General features: G+C 43.1%; 1 protein-coding gene across 6 annotated transcripts in view; it reads right to left on the bottom strand.

The window, feature by feature from the left end:
* KCNIP4 (potassium voltage-gated channel interacting protein 4) overlaps window positions 1-20,159 on the bottom strand; it is a 390,676-nt gene that overhangs the window by 20,831 nt on the left and 349,686 nt on the right. For 4 of the 6 annotated variants that reach the window (XM_058192113.1, XM_058192109.1, XM_058192108.1 and 1 more), the window contains exon 2: window positions 17,854-17,978. In XM_058192113.1, the coding sequence (XP_058048096.1) occupies window positions 17,854-17,955 (102 nt within the window). In that variant the 5' untranslated portion in view covers window positions 17,956-17,978. The remainder of the gene's footprint in view (window positions 1-17,853; window positions 17,979-20,159) is intronic. The other 2 variants (XM_058192110.1, XM_058192112.1) reach the window with 1 other exon arrangement.

Here is a 20,159-nt window from a genome sequence, read left to right as displayed (position 1 = left end):
TCTAAGGAATCCTATCAATAATAATAACTCTTTGCCAGAGGTTTCTGTTTTCTCTACAAATAGAAATGCAAAGCAAAAGAACGGTCTTCAGACCACTTATAAGGCATTAAAAAAAAACATAAAGTGGGTTTTTAAGCATGATTTTTGTGTCCAAAGTTTCTATTTTTACCCTGTTTGCTTGGTGACTACAAAGGAGAGAAGACACTAACTAGCCTTATTATAAAGCTAGTACTACAAAATAAATACACCAAAGTTCAAAACCGTTTCATTACAGCTAATGGTGTTGCTTCTAGTTACAGCGTCTGTTGTGGGATCACGACCTGGTGTAAGCTTGTATCGGAATCCATCTTTTAAAAATAGAAAGCTAACAGTAAAGAGGGGGAAGAGAAGCGAACTGCGTGGCTCCAAGCTAGATGGTGTTTTTGACAGCACATTCTGAATATCTTTGTAATTTTTACTTTGTAATTTTTACTTGTTAGCACCTAACCTGTTGGAGAAAAAGTAAAAAAAATCTTTGTTTTATATAATAACTTTTTTATATAATTTGTTTTATATAATAATACAAGTAGTAGAACAAAGTCAAACTAGAGTCTTGGATTTTAAGAGAGCTAATTTCAATAAACTTAGAGAGAGCTTGAGAAGGATTCCATGGATGAGAATCTTCAAGGGGAAAACAACTCAAGAAGCTTGGGAAATTTTGGAAAGTGAGATTATAAAAGCCCAGTCTAGCATAATACCAATGAAGAAGAAAAATAATAGATCTCAAAAGAAACCAGCATTGCTGCATAAAGAACTATCTGACAAATTGAAAGACAAAAAGGACAAGTATAAAAAGTGGAAAAAGGGGCAAATAACTAAGGCAGAATATCAGCAAATAGCCCGAGCCTATAAAGATTAAGTGAAGAAAGCTACAGCTCACAATGAACACAGGCTTGTGACAAAAGTAAAAAATAACAAAAAAAAGCTTCTTCCAACATGTTAAAAACAAGAAAAAAGTCAAGGAAACAATTGGTCCATTGCTGGGAGAAAGTGGCAAGAAGATGACAAGCAACAGGGAGAAAGCAGATCTACTTAACTCATATTTTGCATCTGTCTTTACACAAAAGGAAAAAACAATCCAACCTATCAAAAACAGCACTACAAAAAACAGATTAGAAACACAAGTTAAAATAGGGAAGAAAATGGTAAGTGAACACCTGTCTACCCTAGACGAGTTCAAATCACCAGGACCGGATGGATTACACCCCAAGGTTCTGAAGGAACTGGCAGACGAGATCTCAGAACCACTGAACTATATCTTTCAAAGATCCTGGAGCACAGGGGAGCTGCCAGAGGACTGGAAAAGAGCTGATGTAGTTCCCATCTTCAAAAAAGGAAAAAAAACAGATCCAGGAAACTACAGACCTATCAGCCTGACCTCAATACCGGGGAAGATTCTGGAAAAGATAATCAAGCAACGAATCACCAAACACCTAGAAGCAAACAAAGTAATAACCAAAAGCCAACATGGGTTTGTCAAAAACAGATCATGCCAGACTAATCTTATTGCATTATTTGACAAAGTGACAAAATTAGTGGACCAGAGGAATGCTGCTGATAAAATTTACTTGGACTTCAGTAAAGCATTTGATAAAGTAGACCATAACCTACTACTAGATAAAAAGAAAAATGTGGGTTAGACAGCATCACCACCAGATGGATTCGTAACTGGCTGACCAACTGCACTCAACATGTAGTCCTCAATGGAACTGCATCTAAATGGAGGGAAGTATGCAGTGGGGTACCCCAAGGCTCTCTTTTAGGCCCAGTATTCTTCAACATCTTCATCAATGACTTGGACGAGGGGAAAAGATGGGGAACTCATCAAATTTGCAGATGATACCAAGCTGGCAGGAATAGCCAGCACTCCAGAAGATAGGCTCAAGATACAGAAGGATCTTGACAGACTTGAACGTTGGGCGCTATCTAACATAGTTCTGGGCTGCATAAACAGAGAGATAGAATCAAGATCAAGTAAAGTGTTAATACCACTATAATGCCTTGGTAAGACCACACTTAGAATCCTGCATTCAGTTTTGGTCGCCACAATGTAAAAAAGATGTTGAGACTCTAGAAAGAGTGCAGAGAAGAGCAACAAAGATGATTAGGGGACTGTAGACTAACACATATGAAGAATGGTTGCAGGAACTCGATATGTCTAGTTTAATGAAAAGAAGGACCAGGGGAGACATGATAGCAGTGTTCCAATATCTCAGGGGTTGCCACAAAGAAGAGGGAGTCAAACTATTCTCCAAAGCACCTGAGGGTAGAACAAGAAGCAACGGGTGGAAACTAATCAAGGAGAGAAGCAACTTAGAACTAAAGAGAAATTTCCTGACAGAACAATTAATGAGTGGAACAAATTGCCTGCAGAAGTTGTGAATGCTCCAACTGGAAATTTTTAAGAAAATGTTGGATAACCATCTGACTGAGATGGTGTAGAGCAGGGGTGTCCAAACTTTTTTGAGTGAGGGCCAAATACAGAAAAATAAACCAAGGCCCGGGCCACGGGGGGGGGGGTGTAATTTTTTTTGTACCAGTTCTTTGGGCGTGGCTTATTTTGGGGTGTGGCTTGGTGGTCATGTGACTGGTGGGCGTGGCTAACTGCTCATGTGACTGAGTGGATGTGGCTATGGGCATAGAAACTACTCAGAGGGCTAAAAAAAGTAATTTTTGACCAATCCTCACACTTATGACCATCCTCACATTTATGCCCATTGCAGCATTTTTAACAACCATATCACTCATTTCACAACTGCTTCTCTTCACCACAGTTACAAGATAGGGTGCAAAATGCAAAGATAGTTGTAGGTGTGAGGACCAGTCAAAAGTGTGAGGACAGGTCAAAAATAACTTTTTCAGCCCTCTGAGTAGTCCCTATGCACAAAATGCTGCAACAGGCATAAATGATGACCGGTCATAAGTGTGAGGACTGGTCAAAAGTGCGATATAGTTTTTGTCTGGAGACATTCTGCACACTTCCCCCCACCAACGCTGTTCGGCCCCTCGCCGCCCTCACCTGTTTCTCGATGCTGGTCTTCTTCTTTTCCGCCAGGGGAGTCCCAGCTGCTTTCTATCAGTCTGCAGGGTGCAAAACTGTCACGCTGGGAGATCCTGCAGCATGCAAAGAAGCCCCCAAGGGTCCCTCGGTTTGGGCACAGGTTTGGGAGCAGAGCCCCCAAAGGGCTTTGAAGCTGCTCCGAGGGGCAGCTGGGGCCCATGTACAGAGTGCGCACAATAGCCTCAAGCCACAAGAGTTTTGCAGCCAGCCAGTCCTTCTCAGAGGCAGACAAAATGAAACGAAACAAGCCAAGCGGGTGAGAGACACCTTCAAAGGCAAACAAACAAACAAACTTCCCTTTTGGGAAGAGGCAGCGCTGTGCTAGGAAGGCCGGCTGTTCTCCCCCTCCGAGGGCCTTGTGGGTCAGCCAGGAGGCTTTGGCCCCTTGGAGGAACGACCCTGGCAATGCCCCATGGGGCACAGGGGCCACCGGCCGGCCAAGCTGCCTTGGGCCCCAAAGACTCTTTGCGAGGAAGGGCTTCATCCCCCTTGGGCATCCCAGCATCCCAGGACGTTGCCATCTTCCCCAGCTGTGGCAACACTACGGGGGGTGGGGTGGGGTGGGTCTCTTGGCTCTCTCCCAGAGCCTCCTTGGTCACTCAGCTTCCCGGACAAGGCCCCAACTCAGCTGCGCCCCCCCTCACCAGGCGTCGAGGGATTCCCACCAACTGAGCTGCATCGCCGGGGAGGGGAGGCAGTGGCTGGAGAGGGACAACCCGCCGCTGCCCCCGCCCGGAGGTTCTCCGGGAGCAGAAGCGTCCCGTTCCCACCCGGACCCTCGGCAGCCCTGGCAGCGGGGCCCACTCAGCAGCTCGACCCTCCCATCCTCCTCCGCTCCGCTCCCCCGCCCGTCCAGCCCTGCTCTGCCGACCCGCCCGGAGAGCCTACCTGCGCGGCGCCGCGAGCTGAGGGCGCCCGGAGCAGCGCTGGCAGCTCTGCCGCCCGCCCGCCTCCTTCTCTGTCTGGTGGGCCGGGCTGCAGCCGTGGGCGTCCCGGGCGCCCCCTACAGCCCAGTGGCGGAATGGCCAGCCCGCAGCCCCGGGTGGGCGGGGGTTGCCTCAGCGGAGCTTCCCCGCATCTGCAACCGGGCGAGCGGCGGCTTCCTTGGGGGCCAGGACGGGGGCCGCACCCCATTGTCCACCGAGAATTTGCTGCGGGCCAATAAAAACTGACCCGCGGGCCGCAGTTGGCCCGCGGGCCGTAGTTTGGACACCCCTGGTGTAGAGTTTCCTGCCTGGGCAGGGGGTTGGACTACAAGACTTTCAAAGTCCCTTCCAACTCTTCTATTATTATTATTGTTGTTGTTGTTGTTGTTGTTGTTGTTATTAACTGGCTGTTTGCAAAGTTACTTTTTCATCATCGTTGTAAGGGCAAATGGTCATTGTACAAGGCGGTTGGTAAATGAGGACTGTCTCTAGTTGATAGAGGAAAAATGACGCGTTGTTTACCAGAACCAAAGGGTTCTTCAACAATAAGACTTTTTCCATTGTGATCCATTAAACAATCGCTAACCACCTGCTGCCTCTCAAAATTTGATTAAACCAAATTTTGCATCCCTCCAAAATACCCCCTTTCTTCTCTTGGATACCCAGATGGAGAGATTATGCTTCTTCCATTTTCCTTTCCTGCCCCTTTTCCCCACCATCCTCCAGATACTTTCAGATTCACTCAAGCGTATTAAGAACAATCCTACTGATGAATTACCCAATTACTTTAATTGCGGCATTCATTTTACACAGGGCAAAATTTTGGCAACTCAAATGCAGTTTGAAGTACAATCATTCCATTGAAGTTTAATTTTTTTTTTTAAAAAAAAAGGCTTGTGGAGCAAAATGAAGACTTATTGTATTAATTGAAATATTACACTAATCTCAGCGGGAAAGAATCGCAAAGGGTCCCTATTAAGGATTATTTGAATATTAATGTTAAGTCATTTTTCTGAAGATTTCAGCACCAAGCCCCAAATACGTCTCTGATACTATCTCCAGCATGAGCAAAATAGACATTCTATATGATATTGTTCTTTTGAAGAGATTGGCCGTTCATCAGCAGTTTTCTTTCCATTTTCTTTAATTAGTGTTCTTGATTCTATTAGGCTACATACTATTTTAAAAAAAAATCAACCTCAATTATCTGTTATTATCTGGAGGGGAGGTTAGAGCGCTATTAATTTAATACTGTTTTCAGCAGAATTAACGCTTGTGATTGTTGCCTTCGTGCCTCAGCCAAATTTAAGAATTAATGAGTGCATGCACTGCTGGCCATAAGCCAAAAATAATTACTGAAGCATATTTGATGTGATATCTCGCAACTTGTGCCTAGGAGAGTTTTCAAGAGGAGAGAAGTGAACATCCATCCTCAGATTTGCAGAAAATTGGCCTGGCATCTTCTTCTGCCAAACCTCTTGTGCCCTTCCCGGAAAGTCCCAGAAAATAGGTAGATAAGGAAGCACCCTCAATGGAAATAGGGCTGGAAAAGCAGCTGGCTGTGGTCCTTGACTTACGACCACAACTAAGCCCCAAAATTCCTGTTGCTAAGTGAGACATTCATTAAGTGAATTTTGCCCCATTTTACAACTTTTTCTTGCCACACTTGTTAAGTGAATAGAATAGAATAGAATAGAATAGAATAGAATAGAATAGAATTTTTTATTGGCTAAGTGTGATTGGACACACAAGGAATTTGTCTTGGTGCATATGCTCTCAGTGTACATAAAAAAAGATACGTTCATCACGGTACAACATTTACAACACAATTGATGGTCAATATATCAACATAAATCATAAGGATTGCCAGCAACAAAGTTACAGTCATACAGCCATAAGTGGAAAGAGATGGGTGACGGGAACTATGAGAAGATTAATAGTAGTGCAGATTCAGTAAATAGTTTGACAGTGTTGAGGGAATTATTTGTTTAGCAGAGTGATGGCATTTGGGAAAGAACTGTCCTTGTGTCTAGTTGTTCTGGTGTGCAGTGCTCTATAGCGTCGTTTTGAGGATAGGAGTTGAAACAGTTTATGTCCAGGATGCGAGGGATCTGCAAATATTTTCACGGCCCTCTTCTTGATTCGTGCAGTATACAGGTCCTCCATGGAAGGCAGGTTGGTAGCAATTATTTTTTCTGCAGTTCTAATAATCCTCTGAAGTCTGTGTTTTTCTTGTTGGGTTGCAGAACCGAACCAGACAGTTATAGAGGTGCAAATGACAGACTCAATCATTCCTCTGTAGAATTGGATCAGCAGCTCCTTGGGCAGTTTGAGCTTACTGAGTTGGCGCAGAAAGAACATTCTTTGTTGTGCTTTTTTGATGATGTTTTTGATGTTAGCTGTCCATTTTAGATGGACGTTTTAGAATCACTCCAGTTGTTAAGTTAGTGAAGGGAACCTGGTTCCCACGTTGCCTTTGCTTGTCAGAAGGTTGCTACAGGGGATCACATGAACACCCCCACGGGGTCACAGCAACAGTTATAAATATGAACCAGCTGCCAAGCGTCTGAATTTTGATCACCTGACCAATGACCATGGGGAAGCTGCAATGGTCGTGTGAAAAACGGTCACGAGTCACTTTTTTTTTTAGTGCCGTTGTAAGTTGAGGGTTACCTACATTACGCTTGAGTGTCAATGGGAATCCCCTTTTCTGCCTTCACGCTTCTTGTCTCTTGATCCAGTTATCAGGCAGTGGACATCGATACATATTCTTTCTTCTTTTCTTTGTTTTTAATTTTAAAGAGTTTGGTAGAAACTTCTCCCGTTTAATTTTTCCAGCAGTTTTCTGGATAAATGGAGAATTGGGTATGTCTAGTTTAATGAAAAGAAGGACTTGGGGGGGGGGACATGATAGCAGTCTTCCAGTATTTGAGGGGGTCAACTTATTTTCCAAAGCACCAGAAGGCAAAACAAGAAACAATGGATGGAAACTAATCAAGGAGAGAAGCAACCTGGGATTGAGGAGAAACTGCCTAACAGTGGGGACCATTCACCGGTGGAACAGCTTGCTACCAGAAGTTGTGGGTGCTCCATCACTGGAAGTTTTCAAGAAGAGACTGGACTTCCATTTGTCTGAAATGGTAGAGGGTCTCGTGCTTGAGCAGGAGGTTGGACTAGAAGACCTCCAAGGTCCCTTCCAGCTCTTATTTTGTATATCTATATGTGGGAGGATGCGGTGGCTCAGGGGCTAGGACGTTGAGCTTGTCGATCGAAAGGTCGGCAGCTCAGCAGTTCGAATCCCTAGTGCTTCCATGTAACGGGGTGAGCTCCCGTTACTTGTCCCAGCTTCTGCCAACCTAGCAGTTTCGAAAGCACGTAAAAATGCAAGTAGAAAAAACAGGGACCACCTTTGGTGGGAAGGTCACAGTGTTCCGTGCACCTTTGGCATTGAGTCATGCCGGCCACATGACCATGGAGACGTCTTCGCACAGCACTGGCTCTTTGGCTTTGAAACGGAGATGAGCACCGCCCCCTAGAGTCAGGAATGACTAGCACGTATGTGCGAGGGGAACCTTTACCTTTACCTATGTGGGTATAATCATAGTTCCTCTGAACTAATTTCTTTCTCTGTTTCCCTTCAACATTTCTTTAGATAACTTTTTTTTAGTATAGTTTCTGCTTCTCCTTTTAACTCAAGCTATGAAAATCTCTCCCTTTAAAACCAAATTTAAAAAGTCCTAAGAGACTAAACAATTTTTTCCCCCAGAATCTCCACCAGAAATAAAACACTCTGTGGCACCAAGAATAGACAGACTGTCTTGTTCTCAAAAATTCAACTAGAGCTCAAGAGAATCCTGAAGGCAGAATCAGGAAATGCTTAATGAGATCAAAGGGTTGGCATTAAATAGAAATTGAGGCATTCGGGATAATTCTTCCACCCACATGTAAGTCCTATCACAACTAGAAAGCTGAGGAGACAATCATGGGCCCCTCCTTCCACATGAAGAGAAACTTAATGCTATAAAATCATAGCCTCCCACATACAGAACCAATAAATCATTATTCCAAATATTGGCTGTAGCAACAGGTACCTCATTTTTATTTATGCAGACCTGCACAATTTAAATTAATGAGACTTCTTCCTTCCCCCCCCCCCTTCAAATTAAGCTGGATAAGAATTTTCACTTTTAAACTGCTGGTTTTATATTTGTGACTGCTGGCAACCTTTCCCCTGCATATAGGCACTGGTTTTATCCAGGCCCAGAAAGTATGCAATGATTTGTCTTTTACCGCTTTCTATATTCCCATAAATGAATAGTATGAAACTTCTTCAAAATAATCTTGGCTCCACTGCCTGTTTACGCCTCTGTAACTGTATTCAGGTGGAATTGTAGGAAAATAAGGGGAAGGGAAGTGGCAGAGTGGGGCATGGAAAGGGGAGAGGAGAGGAAAGGAAAGGAAAAAGAGAGAGAATGGAAGGGAGGGAAGGGAGGAAAAAAAGGAGATAGAAGGGAAGGGAAGGAAGTAAATGGATGAAAAAGAAAAGGAGGAAAGGAAAGGAAGTAAATGCATGAAGAAGAAAAGGAGGAAAGGAAAGGAAAAGAAAGTTCTTATTGCTCTTAAACTTCACCTTGGGTATTTGCACTCAGACTTCTCACAGGCTGGTTAAAAGAGCAAAGCTATATAGCACCTCACTCCATTTAGCTTTAAATAATTTCCAACTCTGTGCTAAACTGCAAATCTCTCCAGGGACTTCTTCTCCTCTTGTTGAAAGACGGAAGGAAGGTGCTTCTTAATATGGAAGGAGGCGATACCAATCAATGCTCATAAGTGGCTTTTTATTTTTCAAGAAACCAGGAATTTTCTGGTGGATGTTTCCATCTTTGGAAATGTTTTAAACAACTCTTGGTCCATGACAATAAATCAGATAAAACAACTTAACAAATTGGTCCTCAAATTCTCGACTTATGGGAAATCTCTTATGGCGTGGTACTTAAAAAAACAATGGCCACAACTTTTGAAATTATTTCCATAACTGAATATGGGGATATTTGACTCCAGACAAATAGTTTTGATTGGGAAGGTCATTATTCCATTGAACATTTTGGAGGGCAAAACTCCAACTGCTTCCAGCTGCAACTTTCTCCCTTTTGCTAGGAACTTTTATTGAAGAAACATCCCACGTACCAATGTACTTGTGACAATCCTTTGTGTGAAATTCACAGTGCACTGGAAGCTTTCTTGCAGTTCCATAATTGCACAGCAGGAAAAAATAAATAAACTATTATCTTTTAAAAAGTGTGACTTGCTCTCTTTTTCTGAGTATTGTGTTACCAGCAAGTCATAAATTAACACTAGACTTCTTACCTTAGATATATACTGTCTGTCGATCCCTCCGTTTAAATCAGTAAGCTAAAGAATGCCTACCCCTTGTTGAGTGATGCTTGTTGGTGTATATATAGGGGCTGCATGAATCTTATTTAAAGCCGGCCTAAAATAATAAACAAAGTGCTTGAAAACACTAAAGGAAGCTTTCCAAAGCTTAATCTAATTGAAAGGCATGACGATGCAATACAGAGTTTTAATAACTATCCAGAGGACGCAATATTAAGTACCGATACTGGGATGCATAAGTACTCTGTGAATTTGCTCTTCATTACTTCCGTAACAGTACTTGTTGTTCTGCAGCTCGAAAGGGCAACACAAACCTCAGTGAACGTTTTCCTTTTTCAAATTATAAGAACAGATCAAACTATGAAGGTTGCTTGTTGACTATTTTCTCATGGGGCTCTTTCCCAGTTCCCTAATGTTGGAGACGATTCACTCAAGCGTTTCAGACTAATTCAAAATACTGCAGCTTTGATTAGAATTAACTAGGGATGAGCTAATTACCCAAATCAATTCGTATTTACATTACGAAACTTTTTTTTTTAAAAAAACATCTTTTTGAATGGCCTAAAGATCTTAATCAGAAATGATTTGTCCAATGGATGTTCCAGTCTGCCATATTTAAGTCCCAGATTTTTACTCAATTTGCTAAATCTGACATTTATTTATTTATTTAGGGTATGGCACACAATGTTAGAGATATCTACACTTGCTAGGCACAATGCAGCCCTGACGGCTTAAGTGGCTACTTCAGTCTCTCTTGGGTAGTTTCGTGCCTATCCTTGGTGCATCATAGGGACAAAGTAGCTTACACCAGCTGGCTAGCGGTGCTCACATTGCTGGCTCTGCAGGGCTCCTCCCAGTGGTGGGTTTCAAATTTTTTTACTACTGTTTCTGTGGGCGTGGCATGGCTTGGTGGGCGTGGCTTGGTGGGCATGGCAGGGGAAGGATACTGCAAAATCCCCATTTCCTCCCAATCAGCTGGGACTCAGGAGGCAGAGAATAGATGGGGGTGGGGCCAATCAGAGGTGGTATTTACCAGTTCTCCAAACCACTCAAAATTTCTGCTACCGCTTCTCCAGAACTGGTCAGAACCTGCTGAAACCCACCTCTGGCTCCTCCACTGCTCAGAATGGGACAATTCTCCACGGCCAACTCACCATGGCCAATGTGCCATGGGTCAACCGACTGTAGGACAATTCAGCAATTCAGTTTAATTATTTAAAATAATTAGAACATTATTTTAATTTTTGTCATTCCCATTTCATTTTGTTCCTCCTTCGGCATCCATTTTTTTTAATGATTCCGTTCCATTATTTCTTTGATATTAGGGTAACTCTTGTTCTGCAGCGAGTTGTCCCATCACGAGTTGGTTGTGGTGTTTTGGCCATGGCGAGTTGTCGTAGACCCTCCGCTGGTCTTGCCTCATCACGCGTTGCACTGCCTCTCATCTGGCCAGGTCCAGTGCCAGCGTCTGCCCGGTGCACACACAAACACAGCTAGGTTTTTTTTTTACTGAGGTGGTACCCATTTATCTACTCGCAGTATCGCTTTTGAACTGCTGAGTGGGCAGGAGGCAGGGAGTGAACAGTGGGAATTCACTCCATCTCGCAGAGCCGGACTCGAACCGCTGGAGTGCAGACCATTTCTGGCAGGCAGTTCCAGCACCAGCTGTGCCACTGTGCCCTCTTGCTAAAGCTGGCACATGACATGTCATGCATTTGACTGAAGCCACATATTGATAAGGTCTCTGTAAGACACCAATCCTGAGTATTCAACCTATGCTTTGGGGGCAGAAATCTAGAGAAATACAAAACCTTCCTTCCCTTTTCTTTCTTTTTAACTGCGAGAAACTTATCAATGGGCAGAAGACGGGAAAGGGGAAAAAAAACCCAGCCACACGTGGAGCACATGTTTGACAGTTTGGGCAATTTACTGTGAAGTGCTCCTTAAATAAGGCACACCACAGAGCCCTTGGTTTGAAAGGTTAATGACTACGGCAATCAAACTTCCATTGTGGGAACGAGGAAAGGATGGGAAGGCAGCTACAAAATGGAATTGTCCCACTGTGATCTCCATCTCAGGATGATTCATCAGCCAGGCTCGAAAGCCGGGAAGATGAAAATCACGACTGCCAAATTGAGCTTCGAAGGGGCCAAGGACCCGCGAAATCTATTTCCCAATTGCCATATAAAAACAATTATTATTTTTTTTACTAAACACAACACATTTCCTCCAGCTACTCAGATTTGGTATCGTTCAGCCGTAAGAAATCTTACAGTAGCCGTTTAATCATCAGATAATTTGCCTCTGGGTAGCAATTTTAGGCTTCTCATCCCTCTCTTACAAACGATAACTTATAACCCTGTTGATTGCTCAGATCCAGTGATGCTACTATTGATCACCACTTAGCATACGCACATATCCATTCAGGTAGTCCTTGATTTACGACCTTAATTAACTTGTGCTGGTTGTTAAGGGGTTCATCACATAACCGACATGATTTTTGTTTTGGAGCAGTTCCCAGGTGAAGCAGATCGATCTGGTTCTTAATGTGCCTTGTTAAGTGAATCCATATGATTCAATCCGAATAGAGCTGGAAGGGACCTTGGAGGTCTTCTAGTCCAGCCCCCTGCTCAAACAGGAGACCCTATACCATTTCAGACAGGTGGCTGCTGTTCAGTCTCTTCTTAAAAACCTCCAGTGATGGAGCCCCTACAACTTCTGAAGGCAACGTCTGTTCCACTGGTTGATTGTCCTCACTGTCAGGAAGTTTCTCCTCAATTCCAGGTTGCTACTCTCTTTGATGAGTTTCCATCTGTTGCTTCTTGTCCTGCCTTCTGCTGCTTTGGAAAATAAGTTGACCCCCTCTTCTTCTTTGTGACAGCCCCTCAAATACTTGAAGACTGCTATCATGTCCCCTCTAGTCCTTCTTTTCTCTAGACTGGCCATATCTAGTTTCTACAAATGTTTTTCTTATGTTTTTGTCAGTGGTGGGTTTCAAATTTTTTTACTACCTGTTCTGTGGGTGTGGCTTAGTGGGCGTGGCATGGCTTGGTGGGCGTGGTGTGGTTTGGTGGGCGTGGCAGAGGAAGGATCCTGCAAAATACCCATTTCTTCCCCACTCCAGGAGAAGGATACTGCAAAATACCCATTCCCTGCTCATTCCTGAGGGAAGGATATTGCAAAATCTCCATTCCCACCCCCCTCTGGAGCCAGCCAGAGGTGGCATTTGCCAGTTCTCTGAACTACTCAAAATTTCCGCTACCGGTTCTCCAGAACCTGTCAGAACCTGCTGGATTTCACCCCTGGTTTAATCCTCTTAGTTGCTCTTCTCTGCACTTTTTCCAGGGTCTCAACACCTTTTTTTGTAATGCGGCGACCAAAACTGGACACAGTATTAAAGGTGTGGTCTTACTAAGGCTTTATAAAATGGTACTGTCACACGATTTTGATTCTAAGTCCTCTGTTTATACAACCAAGGATTGCATTAGCTTGATTCTTCACTGAAATCCATGGTCTTTATGTTATGTGTGTTTTTTTGATCGAAACTGGAAGTAAATGCTGGTTTCTGATAAGAATCATTGTACATTTTAGTTACGTGACTGAAGGATGCTATAAATGAAAGCTGCTTGCCGAGCATTTGGTTATTTACTTTCATGCTTATGTTTATATATACTGTTGTGACTAAATAAATAAATAAATAAATAAATAAATAAATAAATAAATAAATAAATAAAGTCATTATCTGACTGCAGGGGGGACAATGGCCATCAGAACTCTGAATCCATGTCTTTTTCTTCTTTTTTCTGTTGATTTAAGCAAGGTCATAAATCAAGGACTACCTGCACGGACTGCAAAATACAGCCTCCCTCCCCCCACTGAATAAATGGGAGGAATCTAGACAGTTTCCCCTACAAAGTACTCTGGTGGATCAGTTGCCGTCTTTGGGTGCTCTGGAGGTCCGTTCTTGGTTAATTACAGTAATTGAGACCAGAATATCTGTTGCTAAGGGACGTGGTTATAAGGCATACAAAACCACACTTCACAACTGCCTCACTTCACAACAGCACCCCTGGTGTAGCAGGAATGTGGCACGGCTGGAGGGGGAGGTTACCATTTGTAGGGGGGGGGGAGACTTCCCAGAGCAATAGCAACCCTTTCCTTCAGCCTTCCCCACTGACTTCGCTTGTGGGAGGCCGGCGGGAAAAGTTGCAAGTGGGACCACCTGACTGTGGGATACCGCAACGGTCATACGTGTGAACCGGTTCCAGCACCCAGATCAAGTGACCGTGAGGGTGTTGAGAATGGCCAGGACGCTGAGTTCTGATCACCAAAACCATTGTAACTTAGAACTGAACAAGCAATCATTAACTACCTCTCCTGTATCTCTGTTATATCTGAAACAAAAGGTGAATAGGGTTTTGTGCATGGGGATTCTCAGTCATCCAGATAACAACAACAACAACAACAACAGAGTTGGAAGGGACCTTGGAGGTCTTCTAGTCCACCCCCTGCCCAGGCAGGAAAGCCTACACCACTTCAGACAAATAGTTACCCAACATCTTCTAAAAAACTTCCAGTGTTGGAGCATCCACAACTTCTGGAGGCAAGTGGTTCCACTGATTCATTGTTCTGTCAGTAAATTTCCCCTTAGTTCCAGGTTGCTTCTCTCGATTACTGTAGTTTCCACCCATTGCTTCTGCCCTCAGGTGCTTTGGAGAATAGCTTGACTCCCTCTTCTTTGGGGCAGCCCCTGAGATATTGGAACACTGCTATCCTGGCTCCCCTGGTCCTTCTCTTCACTAGACCAGCCATGCCCAGTTCCTGCAACCATTCTTCATATGTTTTAGCCTCCAGTCCCCTAATCATCTTTGTTGCTCTTCTCTGCACTCTTTCTAGAGTCTCAGCATCTTTTTTACATCATGGCAACCAAAACTGGATGCAGTAATCCAAGTGTGGTCTTACCAAGGCCTTATAAAGTGGTATTAACCCTTCACGTGGTCTTGATTCTATCCCTCTGTTGATGCAGCCCAGAACTGTGTTGGCTTTTTTGGCAGCTGCTGCACACAGCTGGCTCATATCTAAATGGTTGTCCACTAGGACTCCAAGATCCCTCTCACAGTTACTACTATTGAGCAAGGGATCATATCCTGAGACTGTTTCATTCTGAGGAGGAAAGGAAGTCTGCAGCTTCACAAAGGAAATCTTGAAGAGATATTTAAAGCCAAGACTTCCTTCAGTGATCTCCATGGCTTTCAAAATCATTTCCCATGAAATTTTCTTAGGTGACATTTGGCGAAACTATCCTGAGATCTTGCCTCTGATTTCATTCTTGATCTTCAACTAGAACTTCATTCACAGTTCCAAAGCCTATTATCAAGAGATTCATTTAAATCAGGGGTCTCCAACCTTGGTCCCTTTAAGACTTGTGGACTTCAACTCCCAGAGTCCCTCAGACAGCAAAGCTGGCTGAGGAACTCTGGGAGTCTAAGTCCACAAGTCTTAAAGGGACCAAGGTTGGAGACCCCTGATTTAAATGTAATAATATATAAACTGCTTCCAGCAATTGACCAGCTGGTGGCTGATGGATCTGATAACTGCATATTCCCATCCTAACCATTTTGCTATGGTGTATGAATTATAATAATTCAATGTAGTTTTGAAGGGCTGGTTTCAACATCACACAATTGCAACCAGCACTTGTAGAACAGTGAGATTTGTCACAACACCCCTGCAATACCCAGACGGTCATTCCAGAAACGTAACAAAATGCTCATTTTCTGCATAGCAACTGTCAAGCGAAGGTAAGCAAATTAATAGCATTACCTGTTCAGCTTGACAAAAATCCTTAGATCCATTGCTGGGAAAAGGGAATTTGTTCACTGTCACATACTAGGGGTCAACTAGAACAGCTAGATACGCTGGCTGGAGAATTCTGGGAGTTGAAGTTCACAAGTCTTAAAGCTGCCAAGTTTGAAGACCTCTGAGCTAGAACTTTTCTCAATACTTCCAACCGTTTGTTATATTAACAGTCACACCAAAAGAAAGAATATTCTCAGGGGCCCCAAACAGATGTTCATGGGTGTTGGTCCTCCTCTCTAAATAGTATTTGAAGATATGCTGTATTTCAACCCAGAGGTTTTGACTGTTCTCAGTCTCTTTCCAATTAGCTTTATTGGTCCCCCTGTTTTGAGAGAAGAACAAAAAGCTTTCTTCTGCCCACTAGAATGCTCTACATTGAAAGGCAAAGCAAAGTGAAGATGGGTGGAGACGGGAGAGAAGAATCAGGACAATGAAAGTTGGTCTTCTGGAGCAGGGATTCCTATCTCAACACAGGGGACTGAGGTATGAGATGAAAGGAACAGCAGCGTAGCTCCAGCAGAATGGGCAAAAGAGCTCATCTTACCTGCCGGAAGAGCTGCGATGCCAAGGGAAGGGAGGAACTGAGGGCAGGAGCTCTTGCAAGACAGCTCAGAGGAGACAGAGTTGATGATCTATTCTTGAATCAAAGTTGATGATCTATTCTTGAGTCAAAAAGCTAAGCATGGAATTCATGGCCCAATTCTTACCTGGCCTCTATCACTTCTGCGCTAAGTCATGGCCAATCACCTGACTTGCTTCTCTTCCAGATTATGGGGAGAAAAATCAGATTTTGAACACCTTGAAACTGTTCTTGAAGGGCCCAAAAAAGTGGGAAACTTAACTTTCCTAGCAATACAATAAAGAGAATTGCTGCAAAGTAAAATGATGTATTGGTATGTATTGCTGCAGAGGTTTTGTCATCCTCACATGAACCCTAAGTAGGAAGGACTTGCAGCACCCTAAATGAGTGAAGCTCAATCGTGACCCAAACTTATTCCAAGAAGTAGAACAGGTATTTCCTCCTAATTTGAGAAGATTCACTTCCTTAGGGCTTGAGATGTTTATTTTTACCAAAGAATTACCAAAGAATTATCTACTTTGGGGGCTGTCCTGAGTCCAAGATAACAGTTTAATTTTAGTGATAAAGTGTTTAGAGTGACGTTCCAAAATTAAAAACTAAATATTTTGTGTGTTCTTAATGTTTTGTTGCATGAAAATAAAGTTACAGGAGAAAATACTGATCTTCACTTATGCGTTGGCCACTTAATTCCCATTAGTTAGTAATGGGATCTGGAACTTCTCAATAATCTCATTTCATTAGATTATCTGTCCTGCCCAGAGGTGGGTCCTACTTACCTTTACTACTGGTTTGCAATGGGAGTGTGCACGCTTCTGCACATGCGCAGATCATCCATTATGATGTCCAGGTGGGTGGACGGAGCCTCCCACCACTTTTACTACTGGTTCGCAAGAACTGGACAGAACCGGACAGAACCCACCACTGGTCCTGCCCATACCATCTAGCTACAAGCAGCCTCCCTTCCATGAACGACCTGTATACTGCACGAGTCAAAAAGAGGGCTGAGAAAATATCTACAGATCCCTCGCATCCTGGACATAAACTCTTTGAACTTCTCCCCTCAAGACCACGCTATAGGGCATTGCACGCCAAAACAACCAGACACAAAGACAGGTTTTTCCCTGTGCCATCACTCTGCTAAACAACTAATTCCCACAACACTGTCGATCTACCTAGTAGGGCTGTATTGTCCTTTTCATCTTTCCTAATACCTATTTCCTTAACATCTTATGACCATCACTTTGTTGCTTACATCTTACAATTTTGTATTGTTTTATTTAATATCCTAGTATGATTTATGTCGATTGCTTATTTAGTATCTTATGACTATCACTAAGTGTTGTATCATGATTTATGATGAATGCATTTTTATGATGATTATGATCATGATTAATCACTTGTTGCTTATATGTACACTGAGAGCTTATACACCGGAGACAAATTCTTTGTGTGTCCAATCACACTTGGCCAATAAAAAATTCTGTTCTATTTCTATTTCATTCCATTCTAAACTTTCTCATTCCTGAGGATCATGTCTTTCATTAAACAGTTGTCTAAGTCGCTTGGGGTGCGGGTGCGTATTTCTTCTGTTGGTATGTTTTTCTTCTACCCTTCCTTCCATAAATGTTCTACAAGGAGCACTTTGTCCCCACAAAGATCACATCATTGGGTCATCTTAACCAACCATGGCTAGGAGATGAATCGTTACCACCACATTCCTGGATGCGTTGTACCAGAAGTCTTCAAACTTGGCAGCTTTAAGACTTGTGGACTTCAGCTCCCAGAATTCCTCATCCATAGTTGGCTGGATAATTCTGGGAGTTGCAAGTCCACCAGCCTTAAAGCTGCCAAGTTTGGGGACCCCTGCGTTATACTGTTGTTGAGAAATAGGCATCGTCCTGTAATTTATCCAGTCCCCCTCCAAATACTTTCTGTAATTTCCCAATTCTTAGGAATTATCTACTTTGGGGGCAAAATCCACAAGAGACACTTACATTTTTGAACCCCCGATAGAGAATCTGAAGTTCCTTCTTTGTGAATTTGCTCTGGGCTTCCAACAGTTCCAGGGCTTCTGGTCGATGTCGCACGGTGGCCATTTCAATTTCATCTTCGACGCTGTCTAAGAAACCAAAGCGAAAAGGAAAAATTACCAAAAAGGAATCCCCCGGTCATGGCAAAAGTAGATCTCCAGTCATGACCACGTCAGCTGGAAAAAAAGAGAGACCTGGTAGGTTAGATGCACCAAGTCCATCCATGAAAAGCAGCACCTGACAATAATTCCAGCTCTTTGCAATTGGCCATTCAATAATAACGTATAAAATGTCAGCAATAGAACTGGGTTGGTTATGTAGAATAACTCATGATTTTTTTCCCTCCAATCCTAAAGTTCATAAGCACCTGATGCAGGGAGCATCACCTTCTGTTCATGCTCTTTTGACCTTTGAATAAAGGTATTGTGGCTTCCGTAACTTGTAGAAATGAATATTCAGATTACGTGTGTACTAGATTATATACAGTCAAGTCAGTCCTGAATCTTAGCCACCACAAAAACAGAATATCTCCAGGATGGTCTGTACTCAAACTGGATGTTTTCAAGAGTGCGCTCCGTGCTTTCGTAATTAAGTCCATCCATCTTGCTATTGGTTGCCCTATTGGTCTCCCGGTCTCCCTCCCTCCTTCCTTTCTTCCCCTTTTCCTTCCTCCCTCCTTCCCTCGCTCCTTCATTCCTTTCCTTCCTTCCTCCCTCCCCCTTCTTCCCTCCTTCCCTCTTTCCTTTTCTCTCTCCCTTCTCCCTCTCTCCCTCCCTCCTTCCTTTCTTTCTTCCTCCCTCCCTCCTCCCTCCCTCGCTCCCTCCCTCCCTCCTTCCTTCCTTCCTTTCCTCCCTCCCTCCTTTCTTTCCTTCTTTCCTTCTTTTCCTCCCCCTCCCTCCCTCCTTCCTTCCTTCCTTTCTCCCTCCCTCCCTCTTAGGGGTCTGGAAGCTAAAACCAATGAACTGTTGCAAAAATTGGATAGTGTCTATTTTAATGGGGGGGGAAAAAGGACTAGGGACATGAAAACAATGTTCCAATATTTGAGGGGTTGACATAAAGAAGAGGGGGTCAACTGACAAGAATCAATGGGTGGAAACTCATCAAGGCGAGAAGCAACCTAGAACTAGAAATTTCCTGACAGTGAGAACAATTAATCTGTGGAACGACTTGCCACCAGAGGTTGTGGGTGCTCCAACACTTGAGACTTTTAAGAAGAGACTGGACAACCATTTTTCTGAAATGTTGTAGGGTTTCCTGCTTGAACAGAAGGCTGGACTAGGAAGATATTTGAGGAGACACGCTAGGTCCTCAAAACCTAATATACTGGTTTTTCTATTCTGATTGGCATACTGTGTATGTCTAAAGTCTCAGACAACATCTATCATTTTAATAGGAAGAGAAATAAACTGGACAGGTTGATACAGTTGATAAACTTCTCCAACTTCTAGGCCCAGAAATCTGTCTTTATTTGAGAAAAATATCAAGAGAGAGAGCGCGCGATCTGAACTTAATTGTTCCTCCAGAGTTTTCCATGTGAGCTCCCTTGACATTTGCTAGGCTGCAATTATATACCAATGCTTTAAAAAAGTACAGAAACCACCTTCACAATCTCAGCTGCTATTAAAACAAAAGTTATCAGTTCTTAAGTTGACAAAGGTCTTGTTGAAAATAAATGCCTGCTGTATATTTCACAATGTATGTGCGAAGGCCCAGGAAGAAAATTAATAATAATTTGGTTTGTTTTTTCTCTGGGCATTCCTCCTGGTTATTTAACATGAATATATTATTCGTTGAAATAGGAAAGCTAGACAATGCTGTTAAAATGATTTTAATGACCTGGTACAGAAACAATTGCAGAGTTCTGCTCTCTATGCAGGTCGAGTACAGCGAAGGGGTTGAGATAAGGGTTGGTTGACTGATTGTAAGCGGAATGAACACACCCGTATGGCTTTGCAAAACACAAGAGTGAAGAGGTGTTGAGACAAGAGTGTCAGAATTGCTTTGTGAGTTTTCCAAGTGGATCTCGGATGACCATGGAAGCACGGACCACATGGTCGCTTGGTGAGGTGCCATAGCAACTGTCCATATGTCTGAATATTTTAGCTAATATTTTAGCTAATATAATTTAGCTACATTTAAATATATTTTAGCTAATAATTTTAGCTAATATTTTAAGTATACAGCGGTCAAATCAGATTTTTAAATTTGTTATAGTATTTTAATTTGTTTTGGATTTTTGTTGTTTTATTGGCTGTACACCGCCCTGAGTC

The sequence above is a fragment of the Ahaetulla prasina genome, chromosome 8 (assembly GCF_028640845.1).
Source record: "Ahaetulla prasina isolate Xishuangbanna chromosome 8, ASM2864084v1, whole genome shotgun sequence".
NCBI classification, from domain to species: Eukaryota; Metazoa; Chordata; class Lepidosauria; order Squamata; family Colubridae; genus Ahaetulla; species Ahaetulla prasina.
The sequence above is the reverse complement of the archived record's forward strand: the minus strand, read 5'-3'. Positions and strand labels throughout refer to the sequence as shown.